The sequence below is a fragment of the Narcine bancroftii genome, chromosome 9 (assembly GCF_036971445.1).
Source record: "Narcine bancroftii isolate sNarBan1 chromosome 9, sNarBan1.hap1, whole genome shotgun sequence".
Taxonomy (NCBI): domain Eukaryota; kingdom Metazoa; phylum Chordata; class Chondrichthyes; order Torpediniformes; family Narcinidae; genus Narcine; species Narcine bancroftii.
The window spans coordinates 11,855,231-11,878,128 of record NC_091477.1 but is presented as its reverse complement, the minus strand read 5'-3'; the positions used below and the strand labels follow the sequence as shown (position 1 = coordinate 11,878,128).

Below are 22,898 nucleotides of genomic sequence, written 5' to 3'. Positions count from 1 at the left end.
GGGATGGTGCTAGTATTTAATCATTTGCAAATTTAAACAATTATATTAATTATAAAGCATCAAATTTCTTCCTTAAACATGACTAACTAATTTGTTAGCTCTGAAGGTGAAGATTTAGATTTTATATATAGATCATGTGCAAGCAGCAGAGTTTGTTTAACTTGAGTAACATGCTCGGCACAGATACATGGGCTGAAGGGCCAGTTCCTGTGCTGTATTGTTCTTTGTTCTATTTGCTAATATGGTCTTAATCTTGCAACAGAAATAATAACAAAATCCAAAAATACAAAGCCTGCAGAACAAGAAAGGACCTCACAGGCCTTCAATCGTTACTTTTGGAATTTGAGATTGTATAAAACTGTTTAGCCTTTTGGTCAAGTTTCCCCTTCTTCCACTGGGCCAGTTTTGATGTTTAACTCTCCATTGACAACATATGATGCCATATTCTATTTAGTGCTTTGTGTTTAAGTAAATCTATTCACCATTTTCTTTCTAGCACTAAAAGTCATTTTGCTCATCCACAAGAAATTCTATAAATTTACACGTACCACATTGCCCATATTGACAGTGAAAAGAGTCTCATTGTGGTCACATAACTTAGCTTTCACTTTGTCAGATACCTGGCTTTTATCCTCATAGAACCAACTGTTCCCTACTCTTTGGTTAAAGATTTCATATCTTGGCAATCTATAGCTCAAATAAATTTTAACTTTCTTCTTATTTTTTTTCCCCCGGCAATGCTCTTTACACAGAAAAATATTACACACATCAGTTATTCACTTTAATTAAAGCCCTAAATTTGAATTACAAAACATCACCCACCAAATTCTGGATTATTAACAACTTTTCCTGAATCAAACATCAATAAATTGCTGTCAGTTTAAAATACACTTCCAGAACAGTCCTAAAATGTATCCATTTTAAGTTGACTTTTGTTCTTTGCTTTGAGTTTGGCCCTGACTATTGGAAAAAGGAATATTCCAAAAGAAGTCCAACATCTGCGATACTGCCTTAATAAATTATTAATAACTCGGTTTTACATTTGCAAAACAAGTCTCCTGAATTAATTCTTGCCTGACAAATTATAAACGGAAAAGAACAATTCATTCTCCAAACTAACAGAAAACTGTTCTGTACATTCCAACAGCAAATAAAACTACAATTCAAGGTCTAAAATCCATTGTAAACAAACTGAGTGAAATTGAATTGAATCTGAAATAACCTACAATATACAGAGTAAGTTTCTCCCAAAGGAATGGAACATCAATTACTACCTGTACAAAGTGCCATACTATCAGCCAATTAGCAATTGTTGCTATTAATCACAGGACTATAAATGAGAAGAGCAAATGTTCTTGACAACTTAGGCTCTACAATCATTAGCTGTAGTTACCATTCATTCCAGTGAACAAGCAAAAATAGGAATGTTTTGAACCATGTTTTATCAGCAAACATGCGAAAACTTAAAATTCTACATTGTATGTTACCTAGAAAAAAAAACTTATTTCTAATGCTGTCCAAAATGTTATTCAGCCAAATAAATGCGTATTCCAGGAAGGCACCCTGTCTGAACAAACACCACAAAGCCATACATATTGAATAAAGCAATCTACATTTATTTGTACAACTTTGCCAAGATTGGAATGAGAGATAAATAGAAGGCACAACCAATACGCTTTACAATACAAACTAAACCAGAAGAGTTTTTCTGCAATTTACAGTTTTAAAAAAAATTCACAATTCCAGAGGAAACGTGTCTCGATGTCAAGTATGTCAGAGTTAAATGTTTTTAAAAAGTTCCACTGTGAAAGAGATTCTCGAATGATGAAAACTAAGGGATTGAAAAGAAAGATGTCGATGACTCACATCTATTGTATTAGTCCACATCTGATCTTAATAGCACAGCATTTCTGAACAGGAACTGGAAGCTTTCTCCAGTTTACAATAGTGGTGCTTATTAGCAACCATCTAGTTAATCACATTGGTTCCAGTCCAAATACAAACAGCACTGTGTCCTCCATAATCGAATCAGAGAACAGTGTGCAATGTAGACAGAATGTTTTTGTTTAATTGTCGAGTGCTACGTAAAAAGTTGTTTTTTTTTCCTGAAGATGGAGGTCTGTGTGAAAAAATTGCAACCAGGTTTCCAATTTAAAAATTCTGCACCAAATTTCAGTCAGTATGGGCCAACACGTTCCCGGAGCAGCTAAGAGGCAGCAGGTACTAAAATCCAGTTCATAGCTGTTAGTCATCCCAATCCACTCCATTCAGAATCTGTCTTCAAGCATGAGATTCTGATTTGAAATCCATTTTTAAAAAAAAACAAATAAAAAATTCAGAGAGGATGTTTCGTGGGACGATGACTACTACACAAGTCGAGAACAAAAAAAAGGCCATTTTCTGTACTGAAAAAATAAATCTGTACAGGTCGAAATCACATTCCAAAAACAAAGCTGAATCACAAGAGCATGAGAGAGAACATTAGTACCATCAGCTCACACCAATAGCCAGTGAAGGTACTTTCAGTGACGTGGCCCTGAGAAACGAGATTCTCCTTGTCCACCTCCTCTTCCAGCTCCTGGTCCTGGTTTCTGCGTTAGGCCTCCTCGGGACAGGCCACCTCGGCCCTCCCGATCTCGCATCATTCCTCCACCAAGTCCACCACGGGGCCCACCAGGTCCTCTTGGTCTATTTTCCCGGCGATCATCACCTCTCCGTTCACCTTCACGAATAGATCGTGTTTTCTTTTCCTCTACATTTAGTCTAAGCTCACCTCGGAATTTAATAGGCTGCAGGGAAGGAAAGCAAAATGAAGGCGGCAAAAAAAATCAATGCCACAAATTTTTGAACAAGCATGAAATTTTGAAAAAATTGAAACACCAACGAATGCAGCAGAATCAGGACTTTAGTGTGGCTTTGTATTTTTTATTATAGTTGCAAATCATCTTTTTTAAATATTAGCATCCTCAACCACAAATTGATCAAGTTTCCCACAATTTCCCTTTTAATTGCAAACGATACAGGAAAAACCAAGCTTTGAAGTTTGGTGAAACCAGGGAAGGAAGGAAGAAAAATTAACACTCAAAAACAAGAAGCAGAAAAAGTTCTGAAAAGCAAGAAGAGTGGTCTATTATATATTACCTTGCTGCTTAGGATCTTCTGAACAGGCTCAGGGACATCAAATACAACAAAACCAAAGTTGGGCAATTTTCCACCACTGCTCTTGGTGTTAATGCGGAGTTCTACCACATTCCCATACCCTGCAAAAGATTTGCCAGATTGAAACCTGCAATATAGTTGTGATTTTATTATACATGTCAGAGCCCTATTCCGTCAGGTTGATTAACCGTTTATATATCAAACAATGTATTCACATCCAGCTCTTTCTAGCCTACTTTTCTAACCTCTCCAACACAACTTACACCTTGAAATTAGTCGGTGTTTGCTGTTTCTGCATTCCAACCTGGCATGTTATTGACATGGCAGAGAATTCATAGATGCGTTCATTCCGATAAGCTTGGTGTACTTGAGAAATGTCCCAATTTATTTCATGGAAAAAAAGTTTTGATTCCTTGGAATACAAGGAGCAGACATTTCCCCAATCCTGTCTGGGTTCGGTCTTTGAGAACAGAACAAAAAAAAAAAATCACCCACCGTAGTGAATCTTTGCAATTCAGTACCCAAGGTAGCTGTGAATGCTCAAGTATAATATATTAATTAAAGATGATATTAAGACATTAATTAACTTGATAACCAGTTAATTCAGGGAAATTTTATTAAATTAAAAAACAGCCACAATTTCACAAAGCACAAGGACCAAATAACCTACTCCTGCTTCGATTCCGTATGCTCATGTCGGCAATTAGATATTTCTCAATTGATAAGGAATTTTTCTGTCAATCTTCATAGAAAACAGGAAGCATTCTATTAAACCCATGCAAACGTGAAAAGTAGCACACGAACACACATTCAATGGAAAACCCAATAGTACCTGGCTTCGGTTGGTAAAAGAATACTGATGGAGAAGTAAAGTAGGAAGAGGAAGTTATTGAGAGATAGCAGGTCAAGGGATAATGTAGACACAGAATTGAAGTTGTAAAGGAATTGAACAATTAACCCAGGGAAAGGAGGTGGAATTTGTGCCAGGATACAAAGTTCTGTGAAGGTCAAATAAATAAATCACTTCAAAACAAGGAAAGAGAAATATTTAGCTCATCTGATATGTGCTCCGGAAGTCAGTGCTTTACGCAAGAAATTAGATCAAATACAACAAAAGACTAGTTTCTTTTTGTTCCTTACAGAATGTCGATCTGCAGGTGACAAGAAAGAATGAACCAATGCAAAAACATTTTTAAATAAACCCTATTTGCTAAAACACTATTTATAATTCAAACTTCCACAAACCTGTGAAAAATTCTTTTAGCTCTGTTTCATCAATATCATGGGGCAGGTTCCCAACAAATAACTGATGGCTGTCTGGGTATCGGATTGTGCGCCGTGTTTCAGTATCTCCCGCCTCATTCTCACTGCGACCTGAAACAAGAAAATATACTTTTCAAGACCTTCAGTTCTCTTGTTGAAAACCCATTAAAGCAGTAAACTTACAAGCAGACATGAATGTTCAGGTCATTCCTGTAGTTTCTGAAAATACCGAGTATATTAATTATTTAACTAGCTTTATTGGTGTTTCATTATGGGGTTAACAAAAATTTCCAAACCAACATGCTCAACATTTAGGTAAATAAACTGATAATACTCAATTTAACATGGAGTCAAATTTGAAATAAAGAGAACATGGCAAGCCATATACAAAGTGTCATAACCAACTGGGAAAGTATGGAAAATAAAGCAGAAAAAGTCATAATGACTTTCCAGGTTTTTTTTCTTCTACATCAACCCTTCCCTCCTCTCTCCTGCTGGTTATTTCGAGCATTTTTTTTTGTTTATAATTGCAAAATTCCTGCATCTGTTTTTTCCTAAGCTTTTAAATATGTTAAATATTCTTTTTACTGAAAATATAGAAAATAATGAAAGGCCTAATGAAATAAAGGTATTTTCATCTGATGGGAAGAATGCTATTGAGATACGAAGCCCTGGTAAGAACACCAATGGACAGTTATGGTCTCCATGTCTTAGATCAGTAGTTCTCAACCTTTTTTTTCCAGTCTAAGGCCCACCTGGCATCCAGCCTAACTAGTGGCCCACTAGTGCCAATGACAGAGCAATATTTTTTTTTAAAATCTTTATCCAATTTTAAATATTTTATTTAACATTCTTAAAGACCCACTAGTTGAGAACCACCATTTTTGATGGAGTGGGTTTAACAAAATCCTATCTAAATGTCTATGGTTAAATAAGAATTTTGAGGGAAATTAGTCAAAAATGAGACAGCATTTTTAGTGTGCAATAGATGCTACCCAAGGTGCTAATGCCAAATCAGAAGTCGCCAAGTATAAAAAAAAATCAAAATCATGACATCCTTGATTATAAAAACTGTTGGTCTCTTTAAAAATCTTTCAACCCGCACATTTCAGAACAGGTAAGAGCTGTATCATCTGCCTGCTGACTAATATTGAGCAGGTCAAAGTACACACATGGACATCACATAAAACCCTGATATTCTTTTTTGTCAGAATAGGCGAGAGATTTAATGACCTATTCCATTCATTTTGCCTGAACTATGACAAGTTTGCAAAAGTGTAAGATAGCATTAGCCAAGGAAAATGTATAAATTACTGCTTCATCTTTAATCTTTCATCCAGCAACCTACTTTCATTCCTTTGCTTACATTTTGCTAGTTTTCTCATAGATTATTCTCCCATCACTTTCTATTCTGATGTCCAACCATCTCAACTGCAAACATTGGTATTTTAGTGTCATAAGGCATAAAAATAACTGATTACCAAATATTAAATATTTTGTCTCAAGAGTTTTAAATAATGCAAACACCAATAATCCTGCAATAACTGACCATCCTTGAAAGCCCACCATTTTAATAACAGAAATATAAACAAAATGTCAGAGTACCAAATGCAAGTGAAATTAATGTAGCTATTTTTTCATGTTAATCTGCTAAACTCAAAACAGAATTAAAATTCAGTGCAAATAATGGCCAACAGCAACATGATGCTCTGTTCAATCTTCAGCTCTAGACCAGTTCTTATCCACCAAACTAGCACTGACACCATCACAGGACATAACAAAGCATGTATTTCTTGCACTTGTTACAACTGTTTTGCACAGTCATAGTTAGAGCAGTGAAGAAAAGGTTAAGCAGGTTCTTCCCTCAAGTATTGGTAACAAGCTTTACGGAACAGAACTTTACCTGGCCTGGGGCCTCGTGGTGGCATACCTTGCCGTTCCCTAATCCGTTGATCACGAGGCCTTGGTGCTGGAATCTGTATTTCTGGTTTTGTTTCTGGCCGGGGCTATAAATAAATAATTTATTATTCAATGGCTCTTCATGAATTGTGGGAAAAAACTTAAACAATGATTCAAAATCTATACAGTGCTGTCCTGAAACACAAATGTAAGACTGGTTTAGAGGTACTATTCCATAGAATCAAAACATTTTAACTTTGTCCACAAATGGTGCCTTGTCTAGTGAATAATTCTAGCATAGGAACATAAGAAACAGGAGGAGTAGGCCATCAGGACCTTTGAGCCTGCTCTGCCATTCAATAAGTTCATGGCTGATCTGATTATTGACTCAACTCCACCTACCTGTCTTCTCCCCAAATTCCTTAATTACTTTTTTTATGTAAAAATCTATCTATCTGAACCTTAAATATGTTTAATGAAGTAGCCTCAACTGCTTTCCTGGGCAGAGAATTCCACAGAGTCACTACTCTCTGGGGAAAAAGATTTTTCTCGTCTCTCTTAAATCTACTCCCCTGAATCTTGAGGCTGTGTCCCCTAGTTCTGGTCTCACCTACCAGTGAAAACAATTTTCCTAACTATCTTATCTATCTCTTAATTTTATGTTTCTATAAGATCTCTCATTTTTCTGAATTCGAGTGAGTATAATCCCAGACGATTTAGTCTCTCATAATAGGTCAGCCCCCTTATCTCCAGGATCAACCTGGTGAACCTCCTCTGCATTGCCTTGCAAGGCCAGTATATCCTTCCTCAAGTATTGAGATCAGAACTGCAGTTTTCCAGGTGCGGCCTCACCAGTACCTTATATAGTTGCAGCATGACCTCCCTGCTCTTGAATTCAATTCCCCTATCGATGAAGGTCAACATTCCGTTTGCCTTCTCAATAACCTTTTGTGCAATTCATGCACAAGCACTCCCAACTCCTGCACAACAGCATGTTCCAGTTTTTTTTTAACCATTTAAAAAATAATCTGCTCTTTTATTTTTCCTACCAAAGTGAATGACCTTCCATTTTCTAGCATTGTACTCCACCTCCCAGACCTTTGTTCACTCACCTAACTTAACTATATCCTTCTGCAGCCTCTCCACATTCTTTTGCTTTTCCACTCAATTTAGTATCATCTGCAAACTTGGCCACACGACACTGTCCCCTCCTCCAAATCATCAATGTAAATGATGAACAGCTGCAGGCCCAGCACCAATCCCCGTGCCACCCCACTTACCAGCACCAATCCCCGTGCCACCCCACTTACCAGCACCAATCCCCGTGCCACCCCACTTACCAGCACCAATCCCCGTGCCACCCCACTTACCAGCATCAATCCCCGTGCCACCCCACTTACCAGCACCAATCCCCGTGCCACCCCACTTACCAGCACCAATTCCCGTGCCACCCCACTTACCAGCACCAATCCCCGTGCCACCCCACTTACCACTGTCTGCCAATCAGAAAAACACCCATTTATCCTGAGTCTCTGTCAGTTAACCAACCCTCAATCCATGCCAATATACTTCCCCCGACTCCATTCATCTGTATATTATTGATTAGTCTCTTGTGCAGCACCACATCAAACAGCTTCTGGAAATCCAAATATATATATAAAAACCTGTTCCTTTCTATCTACCACATCCAATATATCCTCAAAGAACTCCAGTAAGTTTGTCAAACAAGACCTACCCTATCTGAATTCATGCTGCATCTGCCTGATGGAACCCCTTAGTTCTAAATGTCTTGCTATCTCATCCTTAATGACAGCTATAAGCATTTTCTCGACTGCAGACGTTAAGTTAACTGGCCAACAGTTACCAGTCTTCTGCCTACATCCCTTTTTAAAAAGTGACATTTGCTGCTTTCCAATCTGCCAGGACCAGCCCAGAATCCAGAGAATCACATCAACTATAACTCCTGCCATTTCCTTCAGTACCCTGGGATGCATCCCATCAGGACCAAGGGATTTGTCCACCTTCAGACCCATTAGTTTGCTCATCGCTATCTCTTTTGCAACATTTTAAAGGCCCTCACCTCCCTTTGCATCTCTAACACCACTCTTTGGCGTGCTGGACGTGTCTTCCACCATGAAGACTGACACAAAATATCTGTTCAATGCCTTGGCCATTTCCTCATTACTCTATATCAATTTCCCTTTCTCATCTTCCAAGTGACCCATGTTGACTCTAGCCACTTTCTTGTTTTATATATTTATAAATCTTTTTGCTATCTGTTTTGTTCAATTTCACATTTTCCAGAATCTGCAATATTTTACTTCTATATTTCAAAGCCAAATTTAACAAAATGTTCCAATGCAAGTTATTTTAATTCAGGAAAAAATGTCAAACATACAAAATTTGACTTCAAGACTCTCATGCTCCTTCAAAGTCATACAAAGATCTTCTGGGTTCGATCCTCCATTACTCAGTGCTAGCTGCAGCAAGTAAAATCAGTTTATGCGGCTATTTATTAAGTCTGGGGTGAAAATATGCAGAACGGTATTTGATCACTGTCTCAGAAGCCTCAACATAATTCCAAGTTAATATCAACTTGAATTAGAACTGGACCAACAGAAGATGCAAAATGAACTGCAAATAAAGTGAGCAAAGAATCATTTCAGTAAATAATCACAGTCCTCCTTTTAAATGCAACTTTAGTCTGCATTAACAATTATTACCTGTGGTGCAGGTGCTTTGACAACATGAGGTGGAATTCCAGTGGTGGGAACAATGCCACTAGGGGGCAGGTTTTTGCTTGTTACTGAAGCCCATGAAAAAGTCTGAGAAATTATAAATAAGATTTCAATGAGAAGATGCTCAAGAATAGATCACAGCGCAAAAAAGCAAATTCATGCGCACAGTTGTAACTAAATTCAAATAAGAGTTGAGATGAAGGTTTAGAATTACTGTAAGAGCTCAAGTGTAGCAAATTATAAAGAGCACAACTGGGGTAGATTTGTTCACATTTGCCAATAAAGGTGGTGCTACAATAATAAAATGATAAATTAACAACAGGAACAAAAGTAAATCCTTAGATTGTTATGTCCACTTTCCCTTTTGAATTTGCAAACAAACTGTCTTGGTCAATTAGAATGGCCAACAAAGTTTCTACTTTTCCGATCCTCAGACACAAAATTAAGGGGTGAAAGAATGAGGATAGATTGTGCAACTAGATGTAGACTTTTCCATAGCAGATAAATTACAGGCAGAATGTTCCTACCCTAGAATCCTCTGTTACAATAGGTGCTGGGTCAGCAGGTGGAGGGGATGGAGATTTCACCACAGGTTCCTCAATGACTTCTTCCTCCAAGACAGGTTCAGGCTTTACTTCCTCCACAGATGGTTCTGGTTCAGGTGCAACAATGTGTTCCTCGGAGGGCTCCTCGACACCATTACTGTAAGTGGACAGCACGAGAAGTCAACGCACACTGATATAATGCGACACCAATATATTAGTAATTTATCACCCAACAATAACCACTTTGTAGAAGCATACATTCACTTTCTTCCATGATCAATAAGGAGTTTTCCCATCCCAACATGCTTCTTCTGAAATATAGTACTGAAATGTTTTTTTCCTCCTCATTATTGAATTATGATGGTAGAAAAGGAAAGCATTGGATATTCCTTTACCTCACAGCTGGGTCATAGTAAACTCCACCATCATCTTGCACAGCTTCTGGTGATGGCTGTTGTTCTTCAGGTTCCTCGACTTCTTCCTCAGACTCTACAATTAAACAAACCAGTCAGTAACTTCGGGTGACACTAATAAAAACTTCATTGGATAATGCATCTACTCCAAACGACACAAATTTGATTAGATACAATGTTTGAACTTTTAATTGCCTCAAAATCAAGGTGCTTCCCATTTATGGAAATTTAATTCCAATAATAAATTCATCTTATTTATCTGTAGAACATCGCAAAGTTCTGGCAATCAATCTTCGCCCTTTTCATTATTTCATTTCAGATCATGTGGAGCTTTTGTGCATGCAGTGAACTCTTTTGGGTTATTTTCTGTGAATGAATACCTACATGCACTAAATTGTCTGTTCCAAAGGTTTTGTAAGAGAAACTACCCTTGAAGCAATTCAATTGTCATTCATTTCTGAAATAGCTATCCATTGACAAGAGGAGAAATTATTACAAATAGCTGTCAAAGCAGTGCAGACTTTAGTAATTAATTAAAAAAGCAGAAATCTAATTTTAACTTTAAAACTTGGGAGAAATTAATGGCAGAATGAAGGTTTATAAAATTATGAAGCCTATTTTACATGATGGTCAGAGCAGACATTTTGAAACTTTATCCAAAAAATAATATGGAAAAGCATTATGATAGTTGCTTTTACTAAAAATAAATCCTACTCTGTAAAGTATCAAACTACATTTTCCAGGAATTGTATAACATTCTGCAAGGGCTCGAGAAACTATTTTTGCTTGGAAGGACGATTATCACATAACAGAAACAGCTTCAGCCCTTCATGTCTGTTCCTTTGCGCAATACCATAGCTTATCTTTTACAACAGTCCACCTTCCTGTACCAAGGTCGTACTTCTGGATTCTATTCATATTTCAAAAGGCAACAACTGATCTTCCTTTTGCAGGTACTAAGCAAATACAGAGATAGAACAATACAGTAGGGCAACACACCCTTCTGCCCAGGACATCTACATTCTACTGTATTCTTTGATGACTGTTTATCCTGTGCACAACTCCAATCTTTCTATTATCTTTTATAGGTTAGATGATGGGTGCTGGTCAGTAGTCCAATTCAGTGGAATGGATACATTGGATGCATCTTCCAAAATTCTATAGAGTATCAAAAGGTTCTTGCAAATTGGAAGATGGCGAATGTACCATATATATTTAAGCATGTAATGCATGTATTTTATGTATATTTTACAAACCAGGCAACTCCCACTCATTAAATGCATGTGCATGCTATATGAGAATATTTTTACTTGTTGAAAGAATGTGCACATTATATGCATGGGAAAGTCAAACCAGCAATTTATAGAGGGTGTGGGAATACAATAGCAGTATTGAAAGAACTTGCACAATTTACAGCGGGCATGGGAAAGATGCACTGGCAATTTATAGTGAGCATGGGAATGTAATAGTAACAATGAAAGAATGTGCACAATTTATAGCAGGCATGGGAAATTCTGATCTTGGGAACATCTCTTTGTACTGAATGCCACGGTATTCCTATAAACAGGACATTCTGGCTAAGGTACTACACCTGAGGGAGGAGATTGATATATCAAGTGCCTCTGATTTGAAAAATTAGAATTAAAATCCGGCTCAATGCCGGTCTCCATTCTATTTATCCTCTCCAAAGCTTGTTAATGTATTGTTGCAGCAGGTTATCATCCATATAATGGGCGATTGACACCTCTGAGGGAAGTTCATTGGGTGTTGCAGATACTGGTATGTGCTTTGTCTCATATTTAAATGAAAATTGCTTTTGTCAGTCGGAATTTAAATTATGTCAAATATTTTCTTTTATGATTTCTGCACGTTATATGCACACTGAGTGAAAATACAGCAATCCAAAATTTAAAGAGGGTGCCAAGTCCATGGCCAAATGAGCTACTCCTACTTGTTTTGTAAAAGGAGAAAAATAAACCATTTCAGAAACAAGATATATATATATATATATATATATACTTAGAAACTAAAATCCACATGGACTTTTACAAGGAAAATAACGTTTGACAAAGTCAATCAAATTTTCATTGATGTAACCTGCAATACAGAAAAGAGAAAACTGACGTTGATGGTACAACCGGATTTTCAGTAGAAGACCTTTAGGTTAAGCCGATACACAAGAGGTTTATGTGCAAAATTAAACCATACAAGATTGTGGGTAATAAAATGGGACGGATTTACAGTTGGCAGCCTTATCCTAACTCAACATACAGGCTTAGGCTGATAGTTGGCACGTAATATCTGTGTCAGGCAACAACGATATCCAATGAGAGAAAATTCAGCTATCAGTTCTTGGCATTCAATAGCTTCACCATCACTAAATCCCCTACTATCAAGATTACTGACCAGAAATTGAACTGAATTAACAATATGGTTCCAAGAGCAGGTCAGAAGTGAGGAATGCTGCAGTGAGAAAAATCACCTTAATTCCTTAATGTCTTTCGACTATGTACCAGGCTCCAGTCAAGAGTGCAACGGAATACTCTCCATTTGCCAGCACGATTGCAGGTTCAAACCCACTTAATGTTGACACCATACAGGACATTACACTCAACTTTATAGGCACCCCCATCTACACCACTCACTCACATCACCATCAATGCACAGTGGCAGCAATTTATAACATCTACAGGATTCACTGCAACAACTCAAGAATCTTGAGACAGCATCTTCCAAATCCAGACCTCTCCCAGCTAGAACAGCAAGGGCAGCAAAATCATGGCCTGGAAGTTGCCCAAATATACACCATCTTGATTTGGAAATGTATTGCCATACTTCCAGTTGCTAAGTCAAAATCCTGGAATACCCTCCCTAACAGCATTGTGGAATACCCATAGCTCAAGGACTGCAACAGTTCAAGGTGGCAATTCACTACAAACTTCTCAGAGGCAATTAGAAATGGGCAATTAATCATTCAAATAATGGGTTTCATGGATCTCCAATGTTTAAAAGAATGAGGAAGTTTAATTTAAAAAATACTGAACTGGGATGGGATAAGAAGTCACACGAAATGTAATTAAGATAAGAGGGGTCAAATTTTCACTCACATGGTGGTGTACCTGTCGAATTCTTTCACATAGAGGGCTAGGATGGCTATTGCTGTTTACACAGGTTTGAGAAGATCATAATTGCATTGAATGGTAGGCCAGAACGAAGGGCTAGCTACTCCTGCTCTTATTTTCCAATGAAGACTGCAATACTCTAGTCAGAAAGTAGATGGAGATCAGATGACAACATATCTAACCCCACATATGCCATTTATTTGCAAATTCACCATTGATGGTACATAACTTGGATTTTTCCCACATCATACAAATCTGTGGCCAGATACCCATTGAATTTAGTTCTTGAGCTTTTAGCTAGCCAGCCTTTTCAATGGCTAAGTAACTTTCATTAAAAAGGTAATTTGTGCTTTTATTTCATTTTACCTTGTTATTATTAATGTACAGCAACTTAACATACAATATAACACCCTTGAGATTTTCTTCACTTTTCTGTTAAGCTGTTACATATACTACAACTCCAATTATACAATATTGGATTATCTGAAATCCTCAAGTTATCCAAAAATGTTTTGGACCCAGAAGTGATGTCTGTTCTGCTCCGAAATTTTTTTTTAGATAATTGAAGATATCTGAATCAGAACCCTTCAGTTATCCAAAATTTTTGCAGAGCCAAACTGACATCATAGGTTGAAAACGTTTTGGAAAAGAGAGTAGAATTTCGAGTTCATGGTGTTTTTTGGTGAGAATTAACCATTATTTCATGCTTTAAAAACCTTCCCTTGTGTGTTGTTGTTTAAACACTGTCACAAATGACTTTCTGTTGCTACTGGGTTTTTTTTTAAATGACCAGTTATCCAAAAATATTATTTATCAGAAATATGCCCATTCCTGACCATTTTGGATAATTTGAGTTGTACTGTACTATAATAAACATTTCCAAGTTTAAAGGAAGCATGAGAAACTAAAGCAAGCTAGTCAAATGCCCAGGAGTTAGGATTTCCAAAGAATTGCAGTTTTAAAGTTTTACTGTATTTTACCTACTTTTTTACTTGAAAAACATAATATATAAATTATTTAAATCTATTTAAGTTGTTTTTTAAATTTCACTGAATATCAGAAATGTTTACAGGTGAAAATTATTTTTGTAAGAGGGGAACAGAGCGCAGTATATCCAAGTTCGCTGATGACACAAAATTGATTCGAAAAGCAAATTCTGCAGTGGGTACGGAAAGTCTAGAGAGAGATATAGATATGTTAAGTGAGTGGGCAAGGGTCTGGCAGATGGGAGTACAATGTTGCCAAATGTGAAGTTATCCACTTTGGAAGGAAAAATTTAAGATCAGAACATTATTTAAGTGGCAAGTGATTGCAGCATGCTGATGAGCAGGACTTGGGAGTGCTTGTGCATGAATCACAAAAGGTTAGTTTGCAAGTGCAGCAGGCTATCAAGAAAGCAAGTAGAATGTTGGCTTTCATCGCTAGAGGGATGAAATTAAAGAGCAGGAAGGTTATGCTGCAATTATAAAAGGTACTGGTGACGCCACATTTGGAGAACTGCATGAAGTTCTGGTCTCCTTGAGGAGGAATGTTCTGGCTTTGGAAACAGTGCAGAGGAGGTTCACCAGTTTAATTCAAGAGATGTAGGGGTGAGCCTATGAGGAGAGATTAGGTCGTCTGGGACTATGCTCACTGGAATTTAGATGAGGGAATCTTACAGAAAATACAAAATTATGAAAGATAAGATGGATCTTATCCATCTCATAGATAATATAGTGGTAGGCAAGTTATTTCCATTGGTAGGGGAGACCAGAACTAGGGGACAAAGCCTCAGGATTCAGGGTAGTAGAGTTAGGACAGAGGTGAGGAGGAACAACCTTTCCCAAAGTGTGATGAACCTGTGGAATTTGCTGCCAATTGAAGCAGTGGAGGCTACCTCAGTAAATATAGTTAAGGTTAGATAGACATGTGCATAGTAAGGGAATTAAAGGGATATAGGGAAAAGGAAGGTAGGTGGAGATGAGCCATGATCTCATTGAATGGCAGATCAAGCTGGAAGGTCCAGGGGCCTGTTCTTGCTCCTATTTCTTCTGTTATTATTACAGCAAGGTTTACATGAGGGGGTAAAGTCAAGGCCAGGTTACAGTCAATCTTCATCTTACATTAAATTTTGATAAGAAATTCCAGAAAGGCAGGACACTTGCTGGGTAAAAAGGGGGGGAAAATCTCAAGGAATAATGGAAGATAGTGCAAGATCGGAGAACAAAAACAGGATGCAAATTTAAAACTTGAACACCAGGGGATTAGCTACCAATACAGGTCAAGGTCAGCAAAGACAGTCTTGCAGTGACACTACCACTGAGTGTTAAACAAATGATCCAGGCACAAGAACGTCAATTATAAACTTCAAAATTTCTTTTTCGCCCAACAGCTATCAGGCTCTTGAACTTTTGCTTATTGCTTACAATTATTCCGGGATCACAAAAAGATCTGTCTACACTACTGGAACACTGCTTTTTCTTGAGCAAACTGCAAGAATGAATTTATTACCCATCCACCTTTTATATAATCTCTTTGCATACTGGGGTAAGTCAACGTATACTTCTTTAGTTAGCTACAGCAAGTTCGAATATCGGAACAAATGTGCATTGTACTTGTGTGTATGTCAAACTGAAGGAAAACCAAAATCTAATCTCCCAACAGGTGTAATTACTGGTTAGAATGTTCTAAACTACCAAAATTCAAAAGCTGCTTTACAAACCAACCAAAGCCTTCAGCTTCAGGTTCCCTGATAGTATGAGCTCACTGTAGTTACAAATTAATCATTTTTTTAAGTCAATAATAATATAAATATGCATCAAAATAGAGGAAAACAGTATTTTATAAAATCAAACAAATTAAATGTCCAAGTGTAGTGAAAGTAATGTGACCAAATCTGACCATTGCTAACTCGATGAACCCACGATACGTTTTCTCACCTTCAGGAGGCTCTGTATCTGAATCCCCAAAGACTTCATCTTGATAGCGGAAAATATCATTGTGCACGTAAAACTTATTTGCAACTGAACCCTGACAAGACAAAAAAAACCCATAAAAGATCATCTTACCCTCCTTACAAAGTGTTATATTGGGTGCTTTGCATCTGGACAGTTTGTTTCACTTGACACTGAATCAGATTATAATTTTCCCATGTAATTTATAACATAACACCATGCTGAAAATGAATTCTGTTGCTTTCATCTATTACTTTATTCAAGTGACAAATTTGCACAGGAAACCATTATGATGAACTTTTTAAAACAGTAGATCACAATAACTATTACAAGTTATTCACACATTACATTGGTAGATGCGCCTTCAGCAGTGTAGCAAATGAAAAGGAAAACCCTAATGTTTTAAATGAGTCATTGGTATGACAAAAATCTGTTAACTATTCAGTATAGGACATGCCACTGCAGGAAACTAGCTGGCCTGATAAAAGTAACTCATATTACATTGACAACTATTTTCCAATTCAACACCTTTAAACTCTGTATTAGTAATGTATTATGTGCACATAATTAAAAACGTAATAAAAACTAACATAGAAAAACTTTTTTTTTTAAAAAAAGCAGCATCTCGCAACACATTTCATAAATCTTAAGAAACCAAAATAAATGCAACATTCCACTTACCTCAGGTGCTAAAACAAAAGTTTGCATGAAACGCCTCATGGGCTGTCTATTGTTTGACAGCTCACCCATAACCTGGACTACCACCCCATCATTCAGTGTAGCATGAGCATCCACATGTTTGATTTTTGTGCGGCAATCTCGAAACTGAAGAGACATAACTTTCTTGTGGATTTCCTACAAGAAAAAAAGCAAATGATGAGATGCACACTATCAAAATTCTACCATTTTCAAAAGGCAAATTGCTGCTTCACTCTTTGACAGGAGGCAAAAAGTTGGTTGCATCTCCAGCAATTACTCAAAAGAGTGCAATGACTTTAGCAAGCGGTTGGAGGAAATTGAAGAACAAGGGAGACATGAAGGGAGAACCCCTTGTGAAATGCTGAGAAGAGAGTGGCAGGGAAGTATCCAGGGTGGGATCACACAAGAGCGGAAAGAAATGGCATTAAAAGATGTGCTGAATACCAAAGATGCCAGAGCAGAAGGCAAGGACACAACAATGCAATGCTATTGCTCTATCCAGGAGCACAGGGGATGAGAAGTGCAGAAAATAGGTGTCATAATGGTAGAGGAGAAGCTACTATTCAATGAGGAAAAGACTTCTCCCAGAATATACAGTACAACTCAGATTATCCTAAATTGATTAGCCAAAATCCTCAATTATCCAAAATTTTTGAGCGGAACTGGCGTCACAGGTTGAAAAAAGTTGGAATTTTGATAAAACCCAAGTGGAATTTTGAGTTGGATTTATCTTACTTTGTTCAGGTTATTTTTTGGTGAGAATGAAAAATTATTTCATGCTAAACAAAACCTTCCCTTGTTGTTTGTTATTGTTTAATCACTGTTACAAGTGATTTGCTGTTGCTACTGGGCTGACCAGTTATCAGAAAATATTATTTATCTGAACTAGGCCTGGTCCCAACCATTTTGGATAATCGGAGTTGCACTGTATTTCATTAAAACTTTCAACACAAAAACTCATCTGATGGAAACTGTGTTGGGTAGAAAAAAGTGCTGAATAGTGCATGAGACTTTCAAAAGTATAGAAGGAAGTGATAACATATTTTGCAGAACATAGTAAAAATGTACACAGAGCACCAATGGAAAATACCAAATGTTGTTCCTTTCTATTGGTATGCAACTTGCAAAGGGCAATCACCAAATAAATCTGTTACACAATCTACATACCAACTCAGTTTCTACACCCATATTCAAAATTATATTAATCTACATTTCAATGCAGTACCAATGAAACAAAAAATTGAAATCCACATGTTGCTTTTGTGCAGTCTCTTCCTTTTGACATACCCCAGTCTCAATAACAGAGGTTTACTCATTACAAAATCCAATCCACTTGCTACCTAAACTGGAAGAATTTCCCAGTGGTCAACCACTTCAATGCCATACACCACTGACATGACTGTCCATGGCTTCACATACTGTCCAGTTGAGCCCACCCACAAATTAGAGGAAGAACACCTTGTTTTCCATTTTGACAGTCTCTAATCAGACAGCATCAATATTGACCATTTATTTCAGTTAACCCCATCTCCCAATCTCTCCATTTCCCTCAATTCTCTGTTCCCCTTTCTCCAACTCCCAACACTTCACATCCTTTCTAGTCCTCTGCCCTCTTCACCCATCATTTCTCCTACCCTCCCATCTGATTCCCCCATTTCTTTTACCCATTATCTGGTATTTTCCCCTCCCTCCCACCTTTTATTAAGGGGTATGCCTGATTTTCAACATTCCTGAAGAAGGGGCCCAACTCAAAACATCAACCTTTTTAAAACTTTCTATGGATGCTGTTTTTCTCCAGCACTTAAGTACTGCACTAGACCTCAACAAATGCAAATTTTCTTGTTTACATACTGTTGAAATCTCTAAATGTTACAGGAACAATTAAAGACCCAAGTTACTAACTAGAGCAAGATCAATAGCAAGAAGCAATTCAAACAAGCTTATTTTAATAGATAAGTTAAAGAAAATCAAATCCATGACAGTAACATATTAAAGCCATTCACTAAGAGATAGGGAGATGGAAGTCTGCTATGTGCTTTCATAACACAAAATCCATCGTGTCACAATAACAAGTGTCTTGTTTAATATGCTAGAGCTTAAATTGCAACCACTGCCAAAAGCACTCCGATTTAAATCCAGAACTAGAGCAAGCAGCTGCAAACCTCACATATGCCTGGAATAAGCAATTTTCTGTGTACAATTTTATACATCTATATGTTCAGCAGCCAAGGTTATTACCGCTTGTCCATACACCGCTTCCGCTGGGTCTCCATTTGAAGTCAAACCACCATGAACATACGAAGAATTCTTTCCATAAAACCTGTAACACAAAACATTTTTAACAGAACTGGCGAACAACTCTTTCAACAACAACCATCAGAAGTTTTTAAAAATGCAATAGTGAGAAATAGTCAACTATGAATATGTGCATATGACTTAACACATTTTTTAAGATTTAAATACAAAAAGATTTTCAAATGCAGCAGCTGTTCAAGAATTACTGACTAGATGACAGATTTAGATTAGGTTCTCTGCAGTGGAACAGATATTTCAACATGTGTCACAACAATCTTGAGCCTTGTAGAATTACAAAAGGTACATATCACAGATACAATTTGTAAGAAAGAACAGGCTAAATCTAGTCAGAAAGAATTGTATTAAATACAAAGGGCCTTTGCAAATTATAATTTTACTAATTTATTGCAATGGAAAGTAGCAATTTAAAAACAATTCCTAATTTATTCTGTAAAAGACCTAAGTAATTTGTAAAATACAAGAGGACAACCTAGACTGACAAGTCAGCACTAAACAACGCTTCAGACACTAAAAGATACTATCGTTCATGTGTCCAAGTTTCAGAATAAGGTTGTCCTGGCCAACATGAACAGATGTGAAGCATCAGCCATCAGCTGATATACTTTGATGTGGCAGGAACCAACCCAGCAACCTCTCATCTGGCAAAACTAAATATACAAATCTCTCAATCAGTTTGAAAATTCACAATTCAGTCTTTATCTGTTGAAAGAGCACTCCTGCCTTCATTCACATTAAGAACACATGCTTGCACGAAAGAAATCCAGCTGACCTATGCAAGTAGTCAGGAGCCTGGTTCAGCAGCGTATAATACTGTCTCACAAATTCCCGCCCGACAAGCAGGGGACTTGGCTTCTCCATCACCATCTCTTTGGTCAACTGAGAGTTGCTGAAAGAAATCAGAAAATAATAGTATTTTTAAAATGTTAATAAACTTTGGAGCAAATTAATCAGACACATACCTCAGCAATAAATTGGAACTGAAAAACCACAGTTGCAAGAAAAATGTGCCATGAATGAGGGCAAAGCCTGACACCCCAAAAGTACCAGACTCCAGCTCTGGTATCCCTCATTTCTAGCTTGTAAATGTCAATAATTTTCCAAGTGCTCACTTCTTCCAGCCGGAGTTCATCCATACTGATAGGAGTGCAGAACAATGACTTGAAACTTTCTGGACTGGCTCTCAAACCAATTTAAAAAAATGTTGATTTAATGGTAAAGAGACATCAGAAATGTATGGATGCCTTACTCCTAACCATGTTTTGCAGTAAAATAGCAGGAAAAACAAGATTTTCATTTAAAACTGGAGCAAAAAGAAGGAAAAGTAAACCTGCCAGAAAAACAAACTACTGGAGTAATTCAGGTCAAGTCGCTCCTGTGAGGATGGGGGAGGAGGACTTGTTGACACGGAATTTTTCTTTAGCAAATTAAAGCATGAAACAATAGGTTTGATAATGTTACTAACTTTAAAAGTTTGCCTTTGGTACCACAATCTAACAATACAGTATTACCATATTCCATTGTGAAATTATCACCAAAGCGATTATTACCATGGTGAGCCAAAATATCTATATAGATCTATACAAGTTGGATTTTGATTTTTAAAAACTATGATAGGCAGGACTGGTAGAATTTGGGCAGACCCAAAGACCACAAAACGTTTACCAGCTTTGAAAGGAAATCGGGATAAATATCAAAGAAATTATTTACTTTGAAGGCATCAACATTTTTCCCAATCCTGCTTTGTGGTAGCAATATCTAAGTTAGAGTGATATTTTCATGAGCTTATTTTCTTGTTTAATAAAAATGTAGAATACCTCAATAGATATTTACGCTTTGCACTTTTTAAAAATAGCCACCTATAATCATTACACAAACATTTGCTTGAAGACGCCCTCAAGAAAAAGTAAAAATTAAATAAAACTCTAAAAAAAAAACGAGGTCTTCGTTTCACTCTGGGTAATTCGGCAAACGGGGTAGCAAAGCCATTATTCTACGAGATTCAAAACATTTTCCACTAGATTGTAAGGAGTCTAGCAGAACAGTGCCTCAAGCAAGAGGCCTTTCTATTTCATGCTTAAGTGCAAAATGACAGATCCAGGCATTGCTCTCTTGCGAATTGAACTGATACAATGTGCTGAATCAAAAAAGGTCCATTTCGATCGAAAACACCTTCCCAAAGGAACTGAAATGCTTCCAGAGCCCGGGCATCAACTCCTGGAAGGGAGTAGGGGTTGGTGCAGGAAGACTTGCCGCCGCCTCTCTCTTCCAAAGTGACGGGGTTCTCGGCTCTGGGGGGGGGGGGGGGGGGGGGGGGTCGGTTCGGCGGCAGGCGAACACGTGGAGTGGAAACAAGGCCGCAACATGGAGACCGGGGGGGGGGGGGAAGAGTTTCCGGCTGAACACCGGCCCATGGCCAGCAGCTGCACACCCCATGCTCCACCCGCCACCCCAAACTCCCCCCCCAACCCACCCCGTACTCCCCCCAACCCCAAACTACCCAGACTCCCCCCACCCCCCCCATACTGTCCCCCTTCAACCCCAACCCTCCCCATACTCCCCCCTCCCCACATACTGTCCCCCCTCCCCCCATACTGTCCCCCCCTCCCCCCATACTGTCCCCACCCCCCCCATACTGTCCCCCTTCAACCCCAACCCTCCCCATACTCCCCCCTCCCCCCATACTGTCCCCCCTCCCCCCATACTGTCCCCCTTCCCCCCATACTGTCCCCACCCCCCCCATACTGTCCCCCTTCAACCCCAACCCTCCCCATACTCCCCCCCCCCCCCCCGATCCGTCAGTAAGCTCGGGCTCACCCGGGACAGCCGGAAGGAGGGGAGGTTGAGAGAAAAACTCCGGTTCCCCTCCTCCAACCCCATCCCTCTTCAAGTCTCCAAGAAGCGGTCCCGATGCAACCCCCCCCCACCCACGAAGCTCAGCAGGAACAAAAGGCCCGACCCCCCCACCCCCGCCGCCCGGCCGCCCGGCCGCCTAAGCCCGGCAGAAGGCCGCGCGACCACCCCGCCCCTCCTCCCAGTCAAGGCGGCGGATGGGAGGCGAACCTCGGGCTGCGTTTATGAAAATGGCAGCCTGGCTCTTCACCCCCCCCCCCCCCCCAACACCCCCTCCGGGACCCCCGGCCTCAATCCCCCCCCCCCCAACACCCCCCGGCTCTCCGTCACTCACTCACCGCAGGAATCCGGGAGAGGAGTTCGGAGGAGGGGAGGGGGGGGGAACTCCGGTGGTACTGACCCGGGGTTTGGGAAGGCCTACGCGACCCTGACTCGGCGTCGGCCCACACTTTTATTTTAAGATGCGAAATACATATAGGTGGGGGGTGGGGGGTGGGGGGGGGAGAAACCCCGTACCGTGAAGGAGAAAACCGGCAGGGTGAACACGCTAACCTGCTAGCGAAAGGCAAGCGTGATTGACAGCCGCGCCGGTGAATGGGCAGCCGCGGCGGCTTGAGGTCTCGCAGAGGTAAGCCAATAGGAAGGCAGGAAGCAAGGAGGCGGGCACGTTTCGCCCCGCCCCGCGCGCGCCAGCAAGTTCGATCGACCGACAAGGCTCCAAGAGCTGCCGGCGAGGCGGGAGACCCCGTAGAGGAGGGAAAGGTATGTGGAGGAGGGGTGCTCGGAGAGAGGACAGCCGAGACGCGGCAGCAGCCAATGAGATGCGCCGCCTGCTTTGATGGGCAGGAGGGAAGGGCGGGCTTTCGCGCTGCTGGGCTCGCTCCAAAGGAGGCTGGGAAGCTGGTGTCTGAAGTTGGCTGGTGTGAACCTCCCAAGATTTTTTAACCCCCCCCCCCCCCAA

At 39.3% G+C, this 22,898-nt stretch overlaps 2 protein-coding genes across 5 annotated transcripts in view; one reads left to right on the top strand and one right to left on the bottom strand.

The window, feature by feature from the left end:
• Positions 1-1,595: 1,595 nt before the first annotated feature.
• g3bp1 (GTPase activating protein (SH3 domain) binding protein 1) lies at positions 1,596-22,830 on the bottom strand. Of its 4 annotated transcripts, none has more exons than XM_069898158.1 (12): positions 22,454-22,830; positions 19,857-19,973; positions 19,010-19,091; positions 16,754-16,927; positions 16,058-16,148; positions 10,000-10,093; positions 9,587-9,761; positions 9,045-9,146; positions 6,326-6,428; positions 4,405-4,533; positions 3,142-3,260; positions 1,596-2,789 (listed from the first exon to the last, which is right to left on the bottom strand). In XM_069898158.1, exons 2-12 carry the CDS (start codon positions 19,949-19,951, stop codon positions 2,523-2,525), a joined length of 1,431 nt encoding a protein of 476 aa, XP_069754259.1. In that variant the 5' UTR covers positions 19,952-19,973; positions 22,454-22,830; the 3' UTR covers positions 1,596-2,522. The 4 variants fall into 4 exon arrangements, with proteins under 4 accessions (XP_069754259.1, XP_069754258.1, XP_069754257.1 ...); XM_069898157.1 differs by having other exon boundaries at positions 22,490-22,563; XM_069898156.1 differs by lacking the exon at positions 22,454-22,830 and adding an exon at positions 22,276-22,433.
• LOC138743206 (uncharacterized) overlaps positions 21,890-22,898 on the top strand; it is a 32,957-nt gene continuing 31,948 nt past the window's right edge. Inside the window, exon 1 of the mRNA XM_069898162.1 lies at positions 21,890-22,699. Within this exon, the coding sequence (XP_069754263.1) occupies positions 22,532-22,699 (168 nt within the window). The 5' untranslated portion in view covers positions 21,890-22,531. The remainder of the gene's footprint in view (positions 22,700-22,898) is intronic.

What these genes read in the sequence shown, in the direction of transcription:
- g3bp1 (XM_069898158.1), bottom strand. Translation starts at nt 19,951, where the DNA reads ATGGTGATGGAGAAGCCAAGTCCCCTGCTTGTCGGGCGGGAATTTGTG. An exon ending in AGATACAGAGCCTCCTGAAG is followed by an intron (nt 10,094 to 16,057) that starts GTGAGAAAACGT and finishes GTTTAATTGTAG; the next exon opens with AGTCTGAGGAAGAAGTCGAG. An exon ending in TTGTAACAGAGGATTCTAGG is followed by an intron (nt 9,147 to 9,586) that starts GTAGGAACATTC and finishes ATAATTTCTCAG; the next exon opens with ACTTTTTCATGGGCTTCAGT.